Source organism: Populus trichocarpa, chromosome 12 (assembly GCF_000002775.5).
Source record: "Populus trichocarpa isolate Nisqually-1 chromosome 12, P.trichocarpa_v4.1, whole genome shotgun sequence".
Taxonomy (NCBI): domain Eukaryota; kingdom Viridiplantae; phylum Streptophyta; class Magnoliopsida; order Malpighiales; family Salicaceae; genus Populus; species Populus trichocarpa.
In genome coordinates this window covers 5,476,403-5,502,381 of record NC_037296.2, presented here as the reverse complement: position 1 = coordinate 5,502,381, position 25,979 = coordinate 5,476,403, and the positions used below count along the sequence as shown (strand labels likewise).

The window sequence follows — 25,979 nt, the reverse complement described above, 5'->3', positions numbered from 1 at the left end:
TGTTCATGTTCCGCTTCACAACTCTTCCACCTGTTAGTTCAATAAAAATTAAGGATTTCACAAATCTTTTCTTCTAAAGGCCAACCTTGTTAATTACTCGATACATTATTTTGTCGATCAAATTCCGATCCCTCTTTTCCATGAATGGCTTATGTAACTATGCCATTATTGACAATGATACCAAGTTTAAGAGGATAATGCATGCGCCGGTGCAAGTTTTACAATCTAGCACATTTGGAATTCCTAACTATGAAGCCATTTGTACTTGATGGATTCCTTTGACTTCCGAGTTCAAATCTTAAGACTAACACATGAAGGAATTTATCTCTCTACATGCATCAAAATAACCTGTAAGAGCACTTTTAATATCGTAAAAAAAAAGAGTCTCAAATGACATATAAATTAATCTAACTATACCCTTTTATCATTGAAAAAATATATATAGAAGGAGAATTAGTTGGCTTAGCGTAATAAAAAAAAATATTTATAGAAACTAAAACAACACTATAATAAATAATAAATGAGTGTTTTCTTTTTAAATAAATTGAATAACTTTCAAAAATAAGTTTAATTATTATTTTCAACTTTTTAGTTTCAAATGCCAATCTTTGACAGACACATACACATATACACACAAGCACATGCATACATTCTATGAAGCTCACAAAATAGGTTCTATAAACTTATGATACTCAGTACAAGTTATTATAGTACTATAGAAGTTCGTTTTTATAAAAACTTTAGAGGGGAGAGAGTTTATTTTTTATGTGGGATATGTTTACATATATTCATTACAAACTATATATTCTATAATCTCAAATTTTATATATATATATATATATATATATATATATATATATATATATATATATATATATATATATATATCTTTTTGCTTGCTAATATTATACTTACAATTGAAGATATTTCTCAATTTAAATACTTAAATTCTACTAATATTCTCAAATTAAACCATAACTTTTTTATGTAGTATAATATTATGCACTCTAAAGACTACATCAAAATTGTTAACATGGTTTATAACTACTTTAGCACATATGTTAATCTTGTCTTCATGAATTATAATAAAAATTTAAACTCTTGTTAGAAGTAATGCCACTTTTATGTTCATTAAGATAGAGTTCTTATCATATTCCTGCTAGCTACTTTAGAAAATCATATAATAAATTCTATCAAGAGCATGTTCTTAACCAACTTATTGTTGCATTTCTCGAATAACACAAAAAAGCACAAACAATAAATACAAAGTTATCATTTAAGAAAGAAAAAACTTACATATAAATTCTAAAGGAGTACCAAGATGTGTTTACACATACATTTGAAGAGATGACAAGCCTAAAACCCAAGGTGAAAGTTCATCATCCAGTGGTAAGGAAAAGGGTGAAGCCTATCAAGTAAGATAAATGTTGCTTTCACCCTCAATTTATCTTGCAAATTAAGAATGAAGTTAATAAATTTATTTAAATGGGTTTTATTCCTATACAAATCTTAAATATAGTTTAGATGGAGAAAAATGGTCAAATTCATGTTTCTATAGAATTTAGAGATCTCAAAATGCTTGACCTTAACAATCATATTCAACTCTCCATTATCAAAATAATAGTTGATGCTACCATAAGACATGACGCAATCTCATTCATGGATATTATTCTAGTTATAACCAAATCCAAATGGCTTCCAAAAACGAGGAGATAATAACAATTCAAACCTCAAAAGAATTATACTCTTACAAAGCCTTACCCTTTAACCTTAAAAATACAAGTGTAACTCTTTAAAAAGCAATGGATAAGATCTTTGATGACTTGCTCTTTAACAATATTGAGTGCTATGTTGATGGTTTGGCAATGAAGTAAAAAAAAAAAAAAAAACGTCACCTACAAAACCTTTACGTAGTGTTTAAATGCTTATGTCAATTTTTACTCAAAAATATCCTAATAAAGTGTGCTTTTGTGTATCCTTAGGAAAGTTCTTGGAACTTCTTAATACAACATCAAGGAATCAAGATTGATCAATCAAAAATTAATGTTACCTCAAGATATAGAAGCCAAAAAACATTATGAGTTGAAAAGTCTTTAAGAAAAATTGACACTATCTTTTAAGGTCTATTTTTAATTTAACTGGTTGATGTAAATAATTAAACCATTTGCTAAGAAAAGGAGTCACATCTCATTAGGATGAGACTTGTAATAATGCCTTTGATAAAATCAATGAGTATTTACTTAGTCTCTTGGTTTACAAGCATCAATCCCTAGATGACTCCTCATCTTTCACATTATAGCTCAAATGCAGTCATTAGGCATGTTATTGGCACAAGAGAATAATTAGGGAAAGGAGAATATCTTTACTATCTTAGCAGAACATTGAATAGGGCCGAATTAAATTACTCACTATTATAGAATGTACCTATATAGAAAATATTATAGGCATACTATTATGTTGTAATCTCAACCATTACTATTGTATATTACCCTACACATATATATAGAAAAGATTGGCAAACCAATAGGTCAAGCCTCCTAATTATTCTCAACTTGGTATCAGAGCCTTCTGTCATTAGAACTCTTCTCTCCCTATCCCCTTTACAGTCGGCTTTCTCTCTTTCTCTCCTAAATGGATTCTACTATTGTTGCCGCCGACTTCTCCCTCACCACCAGTGGTGCAGCCCAGCCAGCCAACCATCTACAAGCTGCCGGCGGTGGTGTCCTTCCTTCACAACAGCAGCCTTCACTTGCAGAACACATCAATGACTCCTCATCGCAAATTTTTGTCGTTCCTCTGCACATTATGGGAACACAAACTCCAGCTATCATTGCTCTATCAAACACCCACCAAATTGTTTCGTTGAAACTTATGAACACAAATTATCTCTATTAGTGAATGCAGATGAAGCCCTATCTTCTTGGTCAAGGTGTTTTCACTTCGTTAATGGCTCAGTGTTGTGTCCTTCATCTCATGTTTTTTACGGTTCTGTTGGTTTTTCCTCTACAATCAGCCTTTCTTTTCTTCGTTGGAAGCAACGGGATCAACTTATTTTAAGTGTATTGCTTTCCTCTCTCTCCGTGGATGTGTTGCATCTCGTCGTAGATTATCATACCTTGCAATGTGTTTGGCGCTCTTGAGAAAGCTCTTGCGTCTCCATCTAATTATCGTATCATGCAACTTCATGGTTCCTTTCAAGATCTTCGGCAAGGTGACTCATCAATTAGTATATACATGCAGCATGCCAAATCATTATTTGATGAATTAGCTGATGTTGATCAGCCCATGTCTCTTGAAGACTTTAATCTATATGTGTTTCGTGGCCTTCGTGGTGAGTTCAAAGACTTGGTAACGAGTCTTATAACCAAGGAAGAACCGTTGTCTTATGCTGATCTTCACAGCCACCTTCTTAATTACCTATGAATTTCTGTATAAGAACTCCCTTCATTCCATGGATACTAATCCTTTTCTATTGTCTTCATCTCTGCCGCCACAGCCACCATTGCTGCCAACACCACAGCCTTCTGCTCATCTTGTTATGTCTCATCATAGCTCAACTTTTAGCCGTAACAGGGGGCGTTCTCATGGCAACTAGCATCCCAACAGCAATCGCTACAATCACCAAAACAGGGGTCAATCTGTTGCCGACTGGAGGCCAAACAATTGGTAGCAGAATAAGCGCAACACAAGCTCTCTAGACGGACAGTGGTCTGGACAGTAGCATGTCTGCTGCCAACTGTGCTCAAATTTTGGTCACACAGCTCCTCATTGTCCCTAGTTTCACGACAGTACCCAGCAGCCCTTTGCTCACCTTACTGTTGGGAATGTTTTTGCTGCAACTTGGTCAAGTTACATGATTATTGGATAAATTTGCATAAAAATTAAGTCTAAGGATATAATTAGATTTTTAGTAGGTCAATTTGATTTAATCATGGGGCAAATTAAAGTTTAATTATGTTTAAGAACTAATTTAGGTCCAATTAAAAATTTAATTAGGTGCAAGAACTTAATTATACTTAAATGAGTCAAATTAATTTTATTAAAGACTTAATTGGTAAAAACTTAAGTTTAGGAGTTTAATTTGGGCTTAATTGAGAAAATTGGAATTTTAGAAGACCAAATTTAATTTTTATCAAGTCAATTGATTGAAATTAGGGGTAAAATTCGAAGAAAATCAAAGTTTTAGGGTCAATTAAAGGCTAAATTGAAGCAATTTACAGCAAAGGATCATTTTGGAAAAGGTGTCAAACTCCAAGGACCTAATTAGCTGAAATCAGGGGTGAAATTGAAGAAATTTAAAAGTTTAATGGCCAATTAGGGGTTAAATTGAAAAAAATCTAAAACAAAAGACCAAAAGGAAAAAGACACTAAAATCCAGGGCTGAAATTGAAGTTTGTCAGGGGCAAAATTGAACAAAATTGAAAGTTTGAAGCCAATCAAGGGTGTAATTAAGAGAAATCAGAAATTGAATGACTAAAATAAACTTTACCAAAACACCGCCGTTTTGGGGTTGATTGTTCATCTTCTTCTTTAGCTTTTCACTGAAAAGTTGCTCAAGTAGCCTCCTTCCCAAGACATTTAATGCTTAATCTCTCCATCAAATTAGACAAATCTTACACGCAAGCGATGGCCTGACATCTGACTATACCCCAGTGTGGTCCGTTCTGGCCGATTAAAACCACAATGATTGTGGCACCGCCCTAAAGTGTCCAACCCGACAAGCCCTTTCCTGCAACAAATATGACATCCCATGATAGCCATTTTGAACCGATAGTTAGGATCCTTCTGGGTCGAATCAAGGGCCAATATTTGACACCAGTAAAGACGAAACGTCCATCTTCCACCCCTTATAAATAAGGATGGATTTCATGGCCTAAGAGAGGAGAAATCAGAAGCCAAATTTGAAAAAAAAAATAAAAAACCATCCCTCTGCCTAGTTTTTAAAATAAATACAATTTTAAAATTTGAACTTTAGAATGGTTAGGATTTCACTCAATGAGATAAAGATTCCCTCGTGAAGGGAGATCTACCTTAGACCATAGTTTTGAAACCCGACCCGGTGGTCGACCCAGTCTAATGGTCGGGTCACGGGTTAGACGGGTTGACCCGGATTGACCCGGGTCAACCCAAAAAAATAATAATACAACACCTATAGAAAACACTTAACTAGTTACAATGCAACACTTATATAAATCAAATTTAAATTTTAAACTAACAACATAAATTTAATTCAATATCTAAAACACAAACCAAATATAAATTCTAAAATATTTAAAACAAAACATCCAAAAACATCAATTCTAAATCAACAACACATTCATTTTTGTTGAATGAACACATTAAGTTCTTCTGTGTCTATAGGAGCAAAATTTCAATCAAATGTTGATGGAATTGAGCCAATCTCGTCAACACCTAATAAATTATTAGCGTGCTCCTTTGAAACTTCATCGTTACAATCATCTTCAATCCTATTAATATTTATGACATCTATATTTTAAACATAATTAATAAATAAATATTATATGTTAAACAATATTTTATTTTAAATAATATTTATCACTAAATAATCAATCATTAATTATCATCATTTCAATTATCTTATATGGCCATAGTTGATTTTTATTACTCTTCGCTGTGTAATTGTCACAGAACTTGAAAAGCATATTCTTGATATCCATGTCCTCGCCTATGTTATGGCAAAAAGGATCAAGAGGGCAAAAAATCTGCAATTGCTTTTCACTGCTAGAATAGGCTTTGATCATATAGATTTGAACGCAGCAACAACTGTTGGGTTTTTGTTTGAGAAACCAATCAAAGATTCAAGCTGTTGAATACCCAATGAATATTCATGGAAACTCGAAATCTAACTGCGTCAATTTTAATCTATACCCAATTAAATTCAGGTAAAAATTTTAAGTTCGAGTTCAGGTATTAAATATTACTCGCTGCCATCCGTAGGGATCTCTTCGTGTGGATCTTGAGATCCATGGCTCTCGCTTGAGATATTAGCCGCTTAGGCCAGAAATATTGGCACCATTTTGTATATATGCCCTTTAAGGAGGTAGTCATGATAAGCTATTATGATATTTTTTACGGTACAAGAAGATACACGTCGTTTCAGTAAATGAAAAAAAATAAAAAAAAAAAAAAAAAGAGGCTGGGTCTCAGCCGGGTTTCGCCGGGCCAACTCCCCGGCGGGTTTTTACTTAGACCCGGACCGGTTCCAGGCCCGGGTCGACCCGCCGGGCCGGTCCGGGTTTTAAAACTATGCCTTAGACATTAAAAAAAGACCAACAAATAGAAACTTGACCTAGAAAAACAATCAAACAACAATGCAGCTTACCTTAGGTAGGGTGCACTAGGGGTGATGTGTCTTTCCCTTGCACAACTAGTCTCTTACCCAAACTTTCGCAGACCATTAGGTTTCCTAGTAACCTTAATATTAGGTGGCGACTCTTGAACCTTAATCATAATTTTATAATTAAATCCAAAACTCTTTTCTTCCTAACGCCACCTCTCAATAGACTCTTAAAACATGTCATTTTGACGTCTAACACACACACACACACACACACACACACACACACATATATATATATAAAACATGTGGGGTTTTAATTGTAGCTATTTTCACTATACACTTTCTCATAAATCATTATGGATTGAAATAGTTGATTTTTATAAAAATCTTAATTTGGTCCTCAAACTTGTTTTTTGCACAATTAAGACCTTTTGAGCTCAAATTTGCACCTAATTGCATATGGTTTTTTGAGGGAGGGGCAATGGTTGGATTGAAAGTCAGAGGACCAAAATGAAAATGACAGTAACATAAGTGGATGCTTTGAATTTCATACAAAAAGTTTACTTTAATCCCCCATCTTTTTTAGTTTATAGGTGATCGGTCTCTTTAGTTTTTAGAAATTCAATTTTGGTACCGAAATTCATTTCCCTCATTCTTCGATCCTTTTCTATTAGAGGAGAGAGATAAGCTCATCTGATTTCAATTTAGAGAGAGAAAGTCATCGTTTATACCTATTCCGATCACCAAAATGGTTGAAATTAGTGTCAATAGGTTATATTCGGTGAATAGAGTCTTATAGTGATTATTTTAAGCCTTAATTTTACCTTATAAATGAATCTAAGTCAAGAAAAAGAAAATTTATTCGGTTTCAATTTGTTATTTGAGCCATTTTTTGGGTTATTGGGTTGCTAAATTGGTTTCTACATGTTCTAGAACTAGTTTTGGGGTATTTTGGCTTTGAATGAGTTGAAAAATGGGTTTGGTGGGTTAAAACTCATAGCCCTGATTTTCCAGCCACTATAGTTGTGGCTGGAATCTAGGCTAGGAGATGATGTTTTATCTTCTTTGGTGTGTAACCCGTCATCTTTATATTTTTTTTAAAAAAATATGTCATCCGCCCCTTTAAATGAGAAAAAAAAACAGTAGGCTTGCGGGCATGGGCTTAAAGGCCCATGCGCTTGGGTTGTTTCTTCTAGAGGCCTTGTGCTTTGGGGCATATGCCAATGTTGCTGGGCTTTTTGTGGCCCTTTATTTAGATGCAAATTTTTTTTTATGTAGTTAGTTACATGATTTGAATCTCAAGTTTGACAAGTTAAGCCTCAACATTCAATCTATTGTTTTTTTTTTTTTTGTGTAATATGCAGTACCTCATTTTTATTTAAAAAAATTTCTAATTTCACTTTATTATTGATGATCTATTTTTTTTAATTAACTTAAAATTGAAAAAATTATTGTTTCGCCTTTGTTATCAACGATTTGCTTTTGCTATCTCAATCTCATGCGTCTGTCATGTTTTTTCTTTAAAAAATTATTTAATTAGAAAATATCGCATTCGCTTTATTGTCATGTAAATCTAATAAATGAAAAATAACATATGAAATAAAAAATTTATTGATCTAGTGGCATGCATGACTTGCATCAAGAGTTTGGCTGGTTGATTCAAGTTCACTTGGGTTTTTAAAAAAACAAAATTGGGTGTTTTTTTATCAATTTTATCCTTTAACATTAAATTAGTTCGAGATTTTGATTCCTAGTTTGTTTCTTTCAAGATTATACCCGTAACTTTCACATGTCAACCCAGAATAACTTAGATTGATCTAATGTGTTTTCTTCTTAATGTTGATAAAAATATCGTCTAATATGCAAATGATTTTAAAATCATGAATAAATTATTTTCATTTCTTTAAAAGCCACATTACAAGTACCTAGATTTTTTTTTGTTTGGTCATGTTTTTGTTTTTTGTGTAGTGCAGGACAATGGGCTAGCCTAGGTGTCATTTTGATGTTAATGAATTCCAATTCATAAGGGTAGTTTGACCTAAATGTTTTTTTTCATTCTTTTTTTTCCTGAGGAAGTAGATCTAATCATGAGAATCATTTTGGCTTTAAATTGATTTTGGTTTTTGAGATATTTTTTTTTTATTTTTAGTGATCATAGATAGATTTATCAAGGTGTTTACAGTGTTTTTTAGAAGTTTTGGGTCAAGAATGAGTTTTAAATTGAAAAAAACCAAACCCCCAATTTTCCAGAAAACTGCAGAAAGTAGGCAACGCATTGTCTATTATCTTTTTTAAAAAAAAAATGATCCACCCCTTTAAGAAAATTGAAAAAAACAAGATAGGTCCAGGTGTGCTAGCTAGGTTGAATAGCCCATGCTTATGGGCTGTTTTTTTTTTTTTTTTAACACCATGCAGCTAGGCTCTCTTTTTTTCTATTTAATATTTGGTTTTAAAAAAATTGATAAAACAAATTATTGAACCCAATTGAATCCATTATCCGGATATTAGTTTGACAGGTTGATATGTGGCATCCGTGGTATTATTTGTTTTTCTTTTGTTTTTGTTTAATACTTTTTATGTCCCTCAATTTAAAAATATATATATATACAATTTTATCATTTGTTATCGATAATTTTTTATTTATTTAACTTAAACATAAAAAAATGTAATTTCACATTTTGTTGTCATTGATAAGTTGAGTTAAGGTGGTTGACTTGGTTGACTCAAGTTCACTCTATTATTTTAATCAAATGTTGTTTTTCACCGATTTTATTTTTCAATATTGAGTTATTATAGGATTGAGCTTTCCAGATTTGTTTTTCAAGATTATCCTTACGAGTTTCACAGGTCAGCCCAGCTAATCAAGGTGGATCAAATGTTTTTTCATCTCAGTAATAGATCAGAATATCATTTAATTTATGGTTAATTTTTATTTTTTTTAGAAGATACGTTACCAATACCTAGATTTTTTTCACTCAAAAATTTTTTTACTACGACCTGCGGCATAACACAAGACAATGAGCTAGTATATATATAAATTTAATAAGTTTTTAAACTAGTGTTAACTCAAATTCGGTCTATTAAGAACCTATTTGATATTGTGATAGTGTTTGTTTTTCAAATTGTTTTTTACTTAAAAATAAATCAAAATAATATTATTTTTAAAAAAATATATTTTTTACATTAACATATTAAAATAATCTAAAAAACTAAAAAAAAATTTAAAAATCAATTTCTTACAAAAAAAAAAAAAAAAAAAACACTTTACCACTATAAAATCCAGTCCGGGTATAATAACCCTGCCATTGACAACATATTAACCCCGCCTCGGCTGCATCCCATCAAACCGCCTGGCCCGAATTTGTAAAACCCCAACCCCTAGGCCTCGCCACGGTGCCCCCCTCTTTCTGCCCGTCTCTCTCTCGTACAGTTAGGATACAGAAAAAGAAACGAAACAATGACGGGAAAGCCAATCGCCGGCGAAGGTTTACCAGCGAACCTGGCCGGAATGACAAAGAACCAGCTCTACGACATCATGTTTCAAATGAAGGTATTCAGCTCACCTCTTCTTTTCCGATTTCAAATAACCCACAAATTCATCCTCATTAACCAATTTCACTACTTATATGTTTTTGCTTACTCGTTTTGTTTTGTGTGTTTTTAATTTTTTATTTATTTAATTTTAATGTAGACATTAATAGAGCAGAACAAACAGCAGGCCAAGGAGATATTAATCCAGAACCCTCTCTTGACCAAAGCCCTTTTCCAGGTTTTCTTTCTCTCTCTCTCTTTTTTTTTATTATTTCTTTGAACTACTGTCATGGCTTCTGCAGTATATTCATGATCTTGGGTTCTTTTTCTTTCTTTTTTTCTGAGAGCCGTATGTTTTGTGAAATTTGAATTATGTTTATTATGATGGGATGAAATTAGGGTTTTTTTTTTTTTTGGCGGGGGTCGGAGGGGGATGGGGATGGGGATCGTTGCAAGTGTTTTTTATTTTCTTAATCCAGTTTGAATTATTCTTTTTGTCTCTCTGGGCAGTAGAAATCTCCCTATGATAACACAATAAACAATTGGATGTACCTTAAAAGAACAACATTAGGGTTCAGTTTTTCTGAATTTTAGTTGCTTAATATGTTGGACCAGGCACAGATTATGCTAGGAATGGTGCAGCCTCCTCAAGCGGTATGTTTTTAATCTTCATGAAATTTGACTCCCTGGGTTTATACAAGTTAATATGGGAATATCTTTAATTTGGTGTGCCTTTTAGATTCCTAATATTCAGCCAGCAGCATCACAGCAACCTCAGCTATCAGCACAACCATCTCGGCAATCAAACATTCAAGCTGCACAGACACTGCCCGGACAAGGTGCTTTGCAGGATCAAACAAGTGTCTCTCAATCCCAACCACCAATGAGGAAACAACACCAGAGTCAACCTGCGATGTCGATATCTGCTCCTCCTGGTCCTCCAGTGAATCTTCAGTCTCAGCCATTGCCTTCACATCCCTTACATATGCCACAGCAGCCTAAGGGGCATGTGAATCCTCAAGTGACCCCAATGTCTGTTACTCAACCCTCTCAACTTCCAAACCTGCCTCCAGCCTCTAGTCATTCTGTTTCACAGCCACTACCAATTCATCAAACCCAAATGTCTTCCGTCTCCAGCCAGTTGCTGCTGCCATTACAGAAAACTGGAATTCCTCATCTGCCATTACAACAACCATTTCCATCTCAACCCCGAACAGCTTCTGTTCCAAGCTTTCATCATCAGTATGGGCAACAAATGGGTCCCAATATGGGTTACCAACATGCTGGAGCTCCTCATCATCCTTCACAGCCCATGTTTCATGTAAGCTGAAGATTATGGTTCCTAAGTCATTATTTATTGTACCATAACCAACTCTGAATGACTTATTTCTTTTCAATTTTTCAGTCAAGCAACAAACCTCAGTCTAGCATGGGACCTTCATTTCCACAAGGACAGCCACCTCTTTCAATTCAGCAACCACCTCAATCATATCAGGTTTGCATGTGCTTTTACATGATAGAAAGTTAGAAACTCATCAAACAATTGGCTGTATCATTGAATGGACTGGTCAGGCTTGATGCATGCTGAACATGTTAATTCTACTAGGCTTTTTGATGGACATGTTTACATTTTCTTGCCAAAGGGGATTGACCAAAATTTTCTTCTTAACCTCAGTCTGTCTGTGTGCGTGGTGCATAATCTAGATTCAAGTGTTGATTATTAGCTCCAAATATATTTTTCAATATTTTACTTCTGTTTATGAAAGCTAGAGACAGATGTGCTTTCTAGGTATAAGTCTAAATGTGTAGGTTATTTTGTTCCATAGGAAACATCAGAGGGTGACAGAACTACTGTTTGTGGATTATATGAGGAAACCTAATCTTGCTTGGTTTTTGAAAGTAAAACAGGAAATTGTGAGAATTGCTATGATGTCATGAGTAATAATTTAAGCATGATTCAGTTTGTACCTTTTCACCTATAAACAAAAAAAATACTCTCTGCTACATAAAAGTTACAAGTGATAGTACAGAAGCTTTATATCAAACTGAATGTTTTGGTTTTGAAGTCTGCGGGTGATGTTCTTCACTTTGAAAATCATTCTTATTGTTTTCAAGTTTTAAAACAGTGTTGATAATCCTCAGTAGAATGGTCTTAATGGCTAGCTGGTATTCATTGAGATCTTCAAATTCAGGTTTAAAAATGAGATGATGAGGCTCGTATGTAAGCATTAGCCTCATCTCTCCCTTTCTTGTTTTTCTTTCCTCGTCATTATTTTTTATTTTGGAAATAAAGGCCAAGTGACATTAGCTTTTTTTTCTTAAATTAAATCCTTTTGACTTTGGGTTTCTAGTTATTTGAATAAATAACATTAGCTTCAAGGTCTTTTTGGATGAGATAACATATGCTTCAAGTTCTATGTGTTATCCTTCTCTGATCAACTTAATGGTCTACGGTACTGGTCAATTTTCTTATCTCGGTGCTTGTCATTTTAAGGCGGGAGGTTCACATCTAGGGGCGGAGTACAACAGTCAAGTTCCAACTTCAATGCAAGTTGATAGAGGATCTTCTTGGATGTCTGGGCCACCAGATAGTTCAACAATGACACAGCTTGCAGGACCCCCGCAATTCAATCCTGGTCAGATGGCCCAGGGCAATCAGCCTTCTCGCACAGCACCTGTACTATTTCTCAACTCTTATGTTTTATTTTTTGGTTTAAGCAAGTGCCTTTTGTATTTTTTAGAGTTTCCACACTAACTCTAAACTTCGGTTCTGCCTTGCTTGTGGTGAAGATGTCTTCTGAGATGGAGAAGGCACTACTCCAGCAGGTCATGAGCCTCACGCCAGAACAGATTAATCTTCTGCCTCCAGAGCAAAGAAATCAAGTGCTTCAGCTGCAACAGATGCTACGACAGTAAACTAAGTCTGTCAATTGTTCTTAAAGTGGACATATTTAAGTTACAAGCAGGTGTCAGAAATTGCAACAGCATTTATGATCGTCGCGGTGCATCGATGTTGATTGGTTGTGAGCTAATACAGAAGCTGATGCAGGGTATACTTTTGAGACAAACTTGAAGCATAATATTGAAATTGTTTGTTTCCCCGCTGCAATACTTCTGGCAGTTTGCATTTTGTGAGTGCAGCTATGAGATTCTCATGATGGGGCATTCTGTATTTTTTTTCTTAGTCTTAGGGCGACACATTGGGACTCCAGTATATTTTCTTACGTCTTGATAATCAAGTGCTGTGGTATTCTAATGTAAACAATGATCCTTGTATGTGCGTTCAGTTCCTTACAAGCTTCATGCCAAAAATTTCAACATCTCTCACACACACTCGATAATGTTGTACGTAAATTGTTCTCCAAGATGGTTACTTGGGCAATTCCAGGAAAAAAATTCCTCTTCAAAACATGTCTCCAGATTCATGCCGTGCCTGTGCGTTTTAAGAAAAGTATGAGGATGAGAGAAGATGAATTTTAAACGTCAAAACAAGCAAGAAAGAAGTTAGTATCTAGATGGTGTTGATTGTTATAAATTGATAAATTTAGTGTTTCTTACATATAGCATAAAGAGTAAAAACATAATGTTCGGTTGATTTTTTAATTTTTTTTTATTGGAAAATATATTAAAATAATATAAAAATATATAAAAAAAAATAATTCACTGTGTAATAATTATTTGTACATCACATTAAAATTCAAATAAAAAAATAACACACAGCACACATCATCTCAACAACGAAGTTAGAATGTCAGGAGGTTAACAAATAAATGAAATGCGCACACATACCTGTTTCCATGTTACTACAACTTTATATAGATTAAAAATGTGTTTGAGAATTTGATAGTAATTATGACTTAAAGTGTTTTTTATTTAGAAATACATCAAAAAAAAATATTTTTTATTTTTTTAAAATTATTTTTTATATCAATACATCAAAACGATTTAAAAACATTAAAAATATTATATTTTAAACAAAAAAAATCAAATTTTAAAAGAACTCGGTTTCACGTACCCAAACACGCTTGAAATTCAAATGATAATCCTTTAAATTCTCCTATCTTGGGATCTCTTTGTTTACAAATAGAACATCAGACTAAGATCAAACATGCATCGTGATCACATTCTTACATTTACATTTGCAACCATAATCAACCAACAAGGATGGGAATGGCACCCTCAAAATATTAAAAAAATAAATAAATTTCCACTAAAAACATAAACTTCGCCTTCAAAATCATTTATTATTCCACAATCCATTATTAGTTTATTTTTACTTTCAAGTACATCATAAGATATTAGTTCTGTTGCAAACTAGTAACATGAGCAGCCAATTATTCTAAATTACTAAAAAAAAGAAAGAAATAAAGAAAATGTTACCCATTCGAGGACAATTTCACTTGAAAAATTTATAGTAATTACTTCTTAAGTCATAGCTCGTAAGCCTAAAAAAAAAAAAAAATCTATTGACACTCTGCATGCATAGCAAATCACGAAAACACAAAATCAACACCACTAAGTCTATACATTATACTTCAATTCAATTCTAGGTTATATTAAATTAAATTAAATTATAAAAAAAATATTGCCACGCACTTCTTGAAACGTTTTGTGGAGATTGTAATGCTTTCAAATCTTGATTTCGATGGTGAATTGATCATATCTGATTATTATAGTACAAAATAAAAATATATAAAATTAAAGAAGTTATAAATGTATGTAGAGATATCATAGATATGAAATCGTGTATGAAAATAATGTAGGTAGATCAGAGACGCTAGTGATGTAAATGAGATGAGTAGAGAGACCAAAAATTTTATTTTTAAACCCAGATGAGTCCAGATCCCTGATCAACTGGGTCCTGGATCAACTCGATAGGCCAATCCAAGTTCTATAGCTAAGGTTATTATAATATTATTAATTTCAACACTCGATATAAATTAAAGTGAAAAAAAATAATTTTTTTAAATATGTAAGTTTGACAATAGTACATATTAATATTAAAATAGATTTTTTTATATTTTATTTTATCTTATTCATCCTAATAAAATAAAATATAAAAATAATCTATTTATTTTATCCGCCATCTTTTTTCTATCTTGTCTCCTTAGTTCCGTCACTTTCATCTCTTGTATTCTTAAAAAAGTAACTAAATACTACCTGAAAAGCACTCTACTCCACAAGTCAAAGAAGACATGTATGAAAGAAAGAAAATTGATAGGTTTTTGAAGAAATTATACAAAAATAATAATAATAATAATAATAAGAATTTAATGAAGATAAAAGAAACTCTTAGAACAATAGAAAAAAAAAGTATGAAAATAAAAAAAGTTAATTAATTAATTAAAGAAACCAAGCCATGCATAAAGTAAAAAAAGAAAAGAATAAACCATAAGTCAATAAACTACAACAATGCCATTTCTACAATGAATATCCTTATTGTTTTATTTCTTTGTTAATTATATTTAACAAACTATAAACCAGACGCGAACCACAAATAAATAGATCAAAGCTGTGTTTTTCATCGGTTTCAATCTTAACCAGACGTTATTTATATACGTAGTTCGTCATGATACATGAAAATCAAATTATTTTCATGATAAAATAAATTAAAAAGAAAATGTCTTTGACATGCAAGAGACTGTTTTTCTTCTTCGAGAAAAAATGGAGACACCATTGTTTCGAGCAAACAATTTTTTATTATGAATTTTGGTCAAAATATTGTATAGATAAAACTCCATTTCATTGTTAATTTATTTATTTATTTACAAAAAAAATGTTACTTTTTCATTCATAGTATTGTTTTTTAAACGAAAACTTATCATAGTTTGAAAAGCAAGTTTCAATAAAAAAAAAATAAAAAAAATATATGTTTTGATAATTTTTATGAAATCTAGTGAAAATAAAAAAAAAATTAATTAGTTTGAGAAAATTGTATAAGAAGTTTATGATAAAAAAAAATTAAAAAAAAAGATATTTTATTCTAATTGAATATTTAAGTTCATATATAATTATTTGTAAAGTAATTGATAATATTACCATGAAAGCTCTAACCTTATTTGAAATAATTATAATTATTTTATTTGAAGTGAATTTTATTTTAAAATATAAAAATAAAACAATTAAATTTAAAAAAAAAAGGCTTTCAATTAGCTTAAAAGCTCAAAATTCAAAACACAATTTTAACGACACCATGATATTTGTTGCCAAAATATGACTTGAAACTTTTCTCTCCTCTCCTTCTCTCTCGCGCCTCTCTCAACTTTCAGGGACCAGATATGATAGAAAATGAAATTTGTTGACCGAATTGTGAAGTTTGAAAAACTACAGGGACCCAAGAGCCGAAAAAGTCTACGAGTGAAATATAAGAAGGTTAAACTGTTAATTGTTAATACTCACGTGAACATGAGAGTTTCCATGGTGTCTGTCTCTCAAGGAAAACATGATCTTTCTTGACTGGACACACTATCAGAAAAACATCAACACCCTATCTGCCAGTGTATGAATTGGATGTTGGTCAGTTCTCGACTCAATATGGTGATATCCGGTTATAATTTGCAAACTGGTGTGAGAACTTAGAGGGAACTTTGCGAAACCAAAAAAAATCCCAGAAAAAGGTGTTTTAGCAGCAATGCCTTGGCTATTCAACAAAAAGACATTGTAAAGAACAAGATTTAACAGACTGCTAAAGGATGCAAGAAATTACTCTCACGAGATGAGAATTCTGATTCTGTTCTTGGAGAGTACAAGCAATTGTCTGTTACTGTGGAAAGTCTGGAGGTTGCACGGTCTCACAAGCCAGGGATAATGCCAACATGTTATAGGTCTTGCTGGGAAATACACACCACTGGACTAGCAAAAAAGAGCACAAGGATTTCGATTGATGCCTCGTAATTACGGGAGTACACAGACTTCATATTCATCCATTCAAAGAAAGAAAACTCTGAGACCTCTCCAAGGAAAAGGGAATGCTGATGCCAGTCACGCTACTCGGTAGGATAGAATGACAGCTAGTTTATCACATGGGATAAAATGACGTAAAGGATTAATTCTCAAGGCTGACCAGCTCACCTAGAAAGGTAACAGGGGACATACAAAGGTAATTGTTTTACACTTTATTGCCACAAAAACGCTTTACAATATATATAAAGCTTTTACAAATACAATCATTGAAGATAAATCAGTCTGAAAGAGTGCATTATCACTGGTTGGTTACAGGTAACTTCACCTGGGAAAATTTGACTTTACTACACCGACTGATACAATATGTTATCACCAAAGTTCAGTTTGAACAGAAAGCGAACCAGACTTTCGTCGGTGACGAATGCAGATTGCAGTTGAACTCGAACCTCAAGTTTGCAATCAGGCGTGAATCAATTAATTGCCAGTGAACAAAGGTTTTTGTTGAATTGCAACAATATGTAGGCAAACCTAAGCAAATCATTCATTGTGTTAATTCCAACAGCAATATGCCCTTCCAGCTTCAAAGTGTACAAGAATCATCCACTGCAATTGCAAATGATCCTATCATGGAACCTCCTGGAATGAATTTGAAAAACATGGTTAGATCAGAAAGCATTAGATTTTTCAATATCATTTTATGCATCTGACCTCAAAAGATTACTTTAGACACAGAACTGAAAAGGACTGCAACAATGCACATCTGCAAAAACTATTAGCCAACTACTAACATTACACCACACAAGAATCACTAACCAGCGACTTTTATGGGAAGATAAATCGGAAAACACCACTGTGTTCAACTCCTATAACATAACACCTATAAGGCTTTACAAGTCTTTAAGATTGATATAAAAAAAAAGAATTTTACAAGTCTTTTCAGGAATAGTTCAAGAGAAGTCTATAGCTGCAAATGCAAATTTAATTACAAATAAGATGGTAAAGATTATATCAAATTCAAGAAAAAACCAGAAAAATGATCAAACAGGATAAACCATGATGCTTACCTGCATTAAAGTCTTGGAACACAAAAATTCAATCCAGTTACTTCAATAACTTACGTAAAACTTGTGAATTATTTGTGTTCCACGGTGATAATGACTTTTGAAGCTTGAAAATTCAAAAATCTTCGGCAGCTTCACAATTAATGCCCTCATTATAATCATCTTCGCTATCAGACTCGGTGAAAAAAGCTTTATCCTCACTCTGAACATTCATACAAAAACAAAATATTCTAATTACAAGAGAATGACTCTCTTCTCAGAAACAACTAAAATCAGCAATTGAAGCAGCAGGAAAATTGAACCCCAAGCTAAACTCGCCCAAGCCCTCAACAAGGGACAGAATTCAAAACTTTTAGGTAATGATTAAAAGACAAATAGCAAAGAGAACAAAGCATAATACTAACTTGGGTTAATTTTGAGACATTATTTAAGGGGGCATGTTCCTCTGAGCTCCAATTATTCTCATTCTCTTCTTCTTTAGAAAGCCCCTGTCAATAAAAAACACAAAGTTCTCTGGTTCAACTAATCTTTTTTACAGGAGGCACAAAAGCAATTAAATAAAACGAAAAATAGAAAGCAACAAGGATGACAGAGGCTGCAACACATGATACTAAAGTACAATTTATAACCAACAACAGAAGAATATTAAACATCTTTCTTGAAGCATTCTGCATATTTAACTGCCCCGTGATAGACCATTTTGTGGCAGGCAAGATTAGAATGAGCACAACAAGGGTAAGAATGCAAAGGGAAAATAAATAATTAAACACATTGAAGCTTTCCTGAAGTGGTGATCATCTGCTAAAGATCTTAAACTCCCTGAAATAGCACACAATAAGAGGCCAAAACCACAATTCTGTTCCCCAAGCAACTGCTTTGATGAAGGAGTCTTTAAATATTCTTGAGTTCCCCTCAATCACATTGCACACAGTAATACTTACCCTAAAAACTAGCATACTCCTCAATATGTCCTCTACTCTTACCAGAATTTAGTCACTGTTCACCACCATGGGCCAAAAACATTCCAAATTTTCCACATCATAAACAAAATGCCAAAAACAAAAGAGATGAAATGTGTCTTCACATTATTGCAATACATAGGGTCTGTTTGCCAGGCGTGATGGGGGCAGGATGGATGATGGTGGATAGATGAGGTCTTTCTTTTGTTAGGCAAGAGGGCTAATGACCCAAGAAAGGATTGCAAAGATCCTTCCTATCATTCATTCCTCGCTTATAGTTTTCAATCCTTCCAATTTGGACAAGTTGACTTCTATCCTTCTCCTCCCTTCCTAGCCAAACAAGTTCATGGACAGATAGCATCCATCCTTTTTCCTCTTCATCTTCTCACTTTATCCAATCCATCCTTGTTTACAAACAAACCCTTAAGGTTAATCTACAAACAATGATCTTAATCTTATCAAGGACCGCTATTCAAGTATGAGCCTGTAGCATCATCTACATGAAGAAGGGTCGACATTGCAGTTCTGTAACCAAGCCAATTCATGGTTCCACTAGTGGAGATTTCCAAGTCCAAAGAAAATCAATTTAATACCAAGATTCTATCATACTACCATAAATGCGCCAACTTAATACAAAGGAAACCAACCAAGATAAACAAAGTGATAATAGATATTGGATTTAATTCTCAACACTGTTTTTTTTTCCCTTTCAGGCATTCAGAAATAGGCAAATAACCCCCCCCCCCAAAAAAAAAAAAAAATATATATATATATATATATATATATATATATATATATATTGAAGATTTTGGAAAAGCCATTTTTTTTTTTTTGGAAAAGCCTTTTTTTTTTTTTTTTTGGGGGGGGGACTGAAGTTGGCGAGCACGCACATGCAGAAGAAATATCCAGTAATTCTATTTTAATAGATGTAAACTAGAAAACAGATTCGTACCATTTCTTTCACCATTTCTTCGATGTTCTTTTCCAATTCAAATATGTGCTGACTAAGGGCCTGCATGAACCCACACAGGGATACAAAGGACATCAATCACATTTATAGATGACCATGGTTATAAATATAATGGAAAAATCAAAGCATGAGACAATGGGAAATGGAAACCTCATGTCTTTGCATGGCCACTGAACGCTTCAATGCTTTTGCCTTTGTTAGAAGGTTTCTTGGCCTTATGCTGATTGGTCGACGGTAATTCTTCCCACGATAATAAATAAGAGCAAACCCTTTGGGAACTCTTTCTATTGCCACTAATACCCCACCACTCTCATATTCCAACAATTTTGCTGTATCTTCCACAAATGCAAGAGTCTTTTGTTTGGATATTAGCTTCACAAGTTCTCTATGCTTCCAATGCAAATGCATATTCTCAATGACACCATCAAAAACACCACGAATACCTACACGTTAGCACAGACAGGCCATCAGATTTTCAGCTCTGACTTCAAAGTTCAGTCGATGAACTTAAGAATACAAACCTAGTGGCAAGTAAGCCTTCATTCTTAAACCAACTCTGCGAAACATAACCCTTTCCTCCTCACTGATTGTTTCTTGATCAAAATCAGGACCAGAAGGAACCATTGTAGTTTCTATCTTGGATAACAGACTCTCAGCTCTAAGCTTCTTGGCCTGGGCCTGACAGGAATTCAAATATTCATTCAAGTTATACATATTTATAATAGATAAGATGATGAGATTACAGTCCATCACAGATAAAAACAATAAATTAGGATATGATGCTATGAGATAGCCATCTACTTGAACAAAAACCACCATAGTCCATCAAGCATGGAGGATGATGTTGATTTTGAGTATATAAAGAACAGAGCAGTAAATAAAAACAGCTGAAACCCATACTTAACTGGGAGATAGGCTTAGACTTCAGAATTTTTATGAGCTATACTCTCGAGTCTCACACCAGCAACTTTTTTGGTTGCAAACTTATTTTTTTATAAATAAATCTTAAAAAAGGGCTTCCAAGTAAGTATATGAACTATGCATTACATATCTCAAACAGAGGACGTCAAATGTTTAATTAATCTGATATGAAAATGAAAAATAACTAGAAGAGCTCATCAAAGGAATTTCAGGGAGTTCAACATCCTAAAACCCATACATTTAAAAATGGTTAGAATGAAACTTCTCTTGGATCAAACAAGGTGAGCAAACAGGCAAAAAACAAGCCTCTAACATATGATGCTTCAGCAAGGTCTTTTTGAAATCAGATTGTGTGAAATAAGAAATCATACTTACAATAGCTAATTTATGTTCAGTTCGTTTGACGAGCCTCGCAGTTTTAGCTTTGGAAGCTTCTTCAATCATCTTTTCACGCTCTTCAGTGGATATATCTCTTCCCCACCGTGCTTGAGCCTCATAAAACTCTGCCAATGTGCCTGCAAGCGCCTTTCCTTCATCTTCACCTGATGGTGCTGCCTCCACTGAATTGCTTCGCACTCTCTCTTCAACATCTTGAATCTGTTTCGTCACTTCCTGTCTCTCTGCTAAAGCAGCAGCTACACTCTGTGGCAGAAAATCCTTTCCTCGGAATATTACAATGTAATACTTGTTTCTGAGCAATAATACACCACCAGTTAACATCTGCAAAAATTAATGAAAATTTAACACCATCAAACTTTAATACTTTGTTTGTATATGTAATGCATTCTTCTGTCTCTTCCACCAAGCAAAGCATGTCATCTATGAAGGAGAGTGAAGAACCACAAGGGGGAAGTGAAATAACATGAATCAGAAAGAAAAAATGGTAAATTAAATGACCCTGGAACTTTGCTATTAAAAAACAGCTGGGACTACAAATTATTGATGTAAAAAAACCTGCAATGAGCAAACAAATTCAATACTACATATTTTGTTGACCAGTTAGATGCATGTAACAAACCTTTAGTTCATCTGCCATCAGTTTGTTATTTGTATTCTGGATACCCCGTTTTACAGCAATCTTTGCAACTAAGCTTTTCTCCCAAAGCTTGAGTATAGCGACAGCCAGCCCTTGATGGTTTCTGTTTCTCCCTACATAAGATAAGTTTATGACAAAATATAATGTAAAAAATATTGGAACTTTAAAGTGAAGATTTTGTAGAAGGTGAGTAATACCAAGGGCAAAATGACAAGGAAGTGCTTTAGCAAGCTTTCGCATATTAGTCATTTCCGCATTAGTAAGCCGTGCCCGCATTCCAACAGGAAGAAGCCTAAAAGGAGTTTTGTAACAAGGAACTTTTGGAGGAAGCAAATCAGCATCAACTGGAAGTAATCCTGTACCCCACCACTCCTCAAAACGGGGTCCCAAATCATCTAGCAGGCTGTTAAGTTCAGCTTCCTCTTCTGTCATGTTCTCAGTAGGTTCTGTTATCCTCATTACTAATTTACTCTTTTCAGAAGATGAAGTTGCAATGTTGCTGCTTCTCGTTATAACACTGTCAGTAGAAGAAACATCTGGGACAAAGAGAGCATCCCCTTCTCTATCAGCAGGTTGCAACTTAGATGGAGGCCCTTGATAGTTAGTTCCACGAAACACCACCATAACACTCCCTGCTCTCCATATAACTAATCCTCCTGTTCGACGCTGAACATGACACCAACCAGTTAGTTGCATTTGCCAAATTCTTATCATTTATGTTAGACATACCTACCAGAAAATATATCATGCTAAACATGTGAAGTAACTTATACATAACACACTCAAGCATAATTCTTACAACCATAAGCATGTGATGCAGTCAAAGAAAAATAAGTTTTTTAATTCTGCATATTCTAGTGTTTCTTGTAAACTAGACTATTTAGGAATTTATTTTGCTTAGGCATATTAATGCTATTGAGGAATCTTAGCATATTTTAGATCAAGTATTAATTTGGAGTTTTTCATTAAGTGTTATACTTTTTAAACTTAATTTTCCATATCTTGTTTAGTTTAAAGACTACTATGGTTTTGGTGCCTGTAAAAGGAGCACCTATTCCATGAAATTGTACGACTTTGAATAAAGGAATTATGAATATTTGATTTAGTTGACAGGCTGCGGCTTTGTGTTTTGTTTCTGCCTCCTCTAAGCATGCTTCTTCTGCTTACTTTCCCTGTCATTCTTATAGCTACATTAACCTTGGTTACTATTCAGTGCTACTCATAGTTGTCAAATCAAGATTTGAATCATGAATCAGAAAGCCTATTTTTGGGATTGTGAATCTTAACATTCAATAACAATTGAAAATGATATCATAAAAGATAAATAACATACTAAATGTTTCTAAAATAAAGAAAAAATGAGCATTTACAAAACAAAATGTGTGTCAATAACTTGATGCAAAATTGTTCATTAAATGACCCCAAAGTCTCAAAATTCAACATATTGTTCATTGGTACTTGATCATTCTAAAGACTCAAATAACTTGAATATCTAAAAGCTACCTTCTAACTAGTTAAACCTAGTTTTAATAAAGAATAATTAGCAACCTTATTCTTCCTCAATTTTGAAATCACCTGTCATTCTGGCTGACTTAGATGCTCTTGCTTTATTTCACCCTTTTCTTTCTTTGTGAAAATTTAATTTATAATTTGTTTCAGTTTCAAGTAGAAGTATTTTTCAAAGAAAATTGTTTATGTGTTGTTGTCATCCATGACCTGTAAACTTAGCATTCCTAGCTTAGCATCTCTTTAAAAATTATGCATTTACTTTCATTTTCTATTTGTGTTGACCCGTAAACTCTATTGAATCGAATCAAATCCATGATTGAATTGTAAGATCCTTTTACATCTAGTTCACCCCACGAATCCAGTCATTTTGTATATGAATTGTGACAAGTTGTAAGATTTGAATCATGAAACATAAGATTCTAACAACTATGACAATAGCAACCCCCAAATCATCCTAATACATCCTTAATCCATCCCAATTCCAGATACATCAAACCCTAACCCTAATTCCCACCAAGAATCCCTAATTCTACAACCCTAGCTCTCAACAAATCCTTTTTAGGACACTAAACAAAATCTCTACTACATCAGCATGGCACTCAAACAAACAAAATACCATCATTCACCACAATAGTAAAAAAAAAATTGTAGAACAGTGATAAAAGGAACAAATTTATTAAAACTGAACACTTAGCAACACATAAACAAGAAGGTTCCTTCAAGCAAAGTATCATAACATCTTCCACAAGAGAAAGGGAAACAACATATAATAATGGTAAAGGTGCTTAAGATTACTAAATCAACACATCAATCATTAAATCACAAGCCTATCACGTCATTTTACAAGAACGATAACACAACCTATATCAGGTTTCCATTGGATAGTTTAATAACTTTACCAACAGCATCTCTAGCATCATTCAACAACATAATTCAGCATGACTATAATAACAAATGCATTTGATGCCTAACACCATAATTGATCATAAATATAGCATAATTGCACCATGATTTGAATAAAAATCAAATAACATGGCAAACAATTAATCAGGCTAGAAATTAACCTCAACAATCTCGTGAGCAGTCTTCATATCATGAGCAAGAACCTCATGAAACTTAAGTCTAACCAACTCTTCTTTCCTCCACCTATCATGAATGTTCTCCAAAACCGCATTAGTAATCCCAGCTTTCGGAATACTAATCCTCTCCCTAATAAACATCCCCATTCTCCTCAGCCTCCTCAATTCCTCATCTTCTATTGTCAATTCTGCCAAAGTCGGCGCCTTTCCTCTCCTTTTCCTCCCACTCTCTATCCCTCCTTCCATTTCCACTGCCCCCCTTTCTTCCCTCTCCCATGGCAACACAGATTCATCACTGTCACTACCCTCATCGTTACTGAAAACCACTGTATCCGGCCGGACCCACTCTCTCTTTAACAAGTCTCCAAGTCTTTCTTCTCCCGTTAAACCACCACCATTGATTTCACTCCCCTCCAATCCTTCTAATTCATCTTCATCGTCTGATCCTAACCCTAAATTTCTTAACCGTAGTACGATTCTTTCAATGGCATTTTGGCCCTTGTCATTGGAGAAATAATGAGGCTTTTCTTGACTGACTTCTGATGGAGGGTTTTTGATCGAATGGTTTTGAGAAGGCTTCCATTTGGAGATCCAATTAGGGTTTTTTTGTTGGGTTTTAGGGGTTTTGTTGGTTCTAAGTGAAGATGACGTTGCAGTGGAGAAGGGTTTTTTGAGGGATTGAAATGTGGCGATTTTAGATAAGAGGGAGTGGGAGCTGAGGGGCAGTGTGGAGGTGGTTCTCAGTGGCAATTCTGTTAATTTTGCAGTTGTGAAGGTCATCATATGACAGCTTATGATGTTGCTTCTGTGGTTTGGTGTTTCATATGTTGTCTGAAGAAGCTCTTGTTTGGAAGGTGAGAAAGTTTTAGGTTGAAGATACTTTGTTAGAGTGTTTCAGTTGGAATTATAGTGTTGGAGTTGGAGGAGATGATGGAATGGTAGGATAAGATTTTTTATTTTCTTTATAACTCAGAAATTAGTGGATATTTTTTTCATTTTGGCCTTTTGGGTGACATGGCATCGGCCTTCGAGCTTGGTACATTTTGGACAATTAACAGTTGGGATTTCCTGGGCTTGTATCCCGTGGCCCCTTGTTTGATATTATAGCATGCTAATAAAAACTCGATTAAGTATATTAAAATAATATTTTTTTATTTTTTAATATTAATGTATCAAAATAATCTAAAAACACTCAAAAAAAATATTAATTTAAAGTAAAAAAAATTCAATTTTTTTTTAAAATATTTTTGAAACACAAAAACAAACAGAGCCATCTAGACCATTTCAAGTTAAAAAAAAATACAGAATTAAACTGGTCTAACTTGATTAAAAATCTAAGTCAATCCTTAATCATCCCATGTTAAACCCATTCACTTTTTCTTTAAAAAAGCAAATATTTTATAAGAAAATCTTAACATAATTAAATTCATTTTTTTTTATGAATTATGCTCAATTTCACTTTCTATACAAAATTAAAAATTCTTTTGTTAATAAATTGGTAAAGAGGTGAGAATAAAAATTATTGAAATCTTGCCGGCGAGATGGTAAAGATTAAAAAGACTACAATGAAGAATCGACATCATTGTTACACTAAAAATCGACATCGAAGCTATAAACATTCTTGAAAAATCACTAACCATGAGAGTCATATCATGTTCACTATCGTGGCTAAAAGCTCCTTTAATTCGTCCACCAATCCCCCTTGCTCG

At 33.6% G+C, this 25,979-nt stretch overlaps 2 protein-coding genes across 5 annotated transcripts; one reads left to right on the top strand and one right to left on the bottom strand.

The window, feature by feature from the left end:
• The first annotated feature begins 9,606 nt into the window (after positions 1–9,606).
• Positions 9,607–13,112, top strand: LOC7487072 (cleavage stimulating factor 64). Its single transcript, XM_002318512.4, has 7 exons — positions 9,607–9,851; positions 9,993–10,070; positions 10,448–10,486; positions 10,572–11,153; positions 11,238–11,327; positions 12,327–12,509; positions 12,623–13,112. The coding sequence occupies exons 1-7, from the start codon at positions 9,759–9,761 to the stop codon at positions 12,746–12,748; spliced, it is 1,191 nt and encodes a 396-aa protein (XP_002318548.1). The 5' UTR covers positions 9,607–9,758; the 3' UTR covers positions 12,749–13,112.
• Positions 13,113–16,924: 3,812 nt separating this feature from the next.
• Positions 16,925–25,220, bottom strand: LOC7487071 (CRM-domain containing factor CFM3, chloroplastic/mitochondrial). 4 transcript variants are annotated; one of them, XR_008056950.1, is made up of 10 exons: positions 24,256–25,220; positions 21,880–22,348; positions 21,665–21,795; positions 21,022–21,366; positions 20,247–20,403; positions 19,876–20,168; positions 19,708–19,767; positions 18,201–18,284; positions 17,854–17,998; positions 16,925–17,371 (listed from the first exon to the last, which is right to left on the bottom strand). XR_008056950.1 is itself a non-coding variant. In XM_052445916.1 (9 exons), exons 1-9 carry the CDS (start codon positions 25,051–25,053, stop codon positions 17,360–17,362), a joined length of 2,349 nt encoding a protein of 782 aa, XP_052301876.1. In that variant the 5' UTR covers positions 25,054–25,220; the 3' UTR covers positions 16,925–17,359. The 4 variants fall into 4 exon arrangements, 3 of the variants coding, with proteins under 3 accessions (XP_052301876.1, XP_024438214.2, XP_052301875.1); XM_052445916.1 differs by lacking the exon at positions 17,854–17,998; XM_052445915.1 differs by lacking the exon at positions 16,925–17,371 and having other exon boundaries at positions 17,800–17,998.
• Between the last annotated feature and the right edge of the window lie 759 nt (positions 25,221–25,979).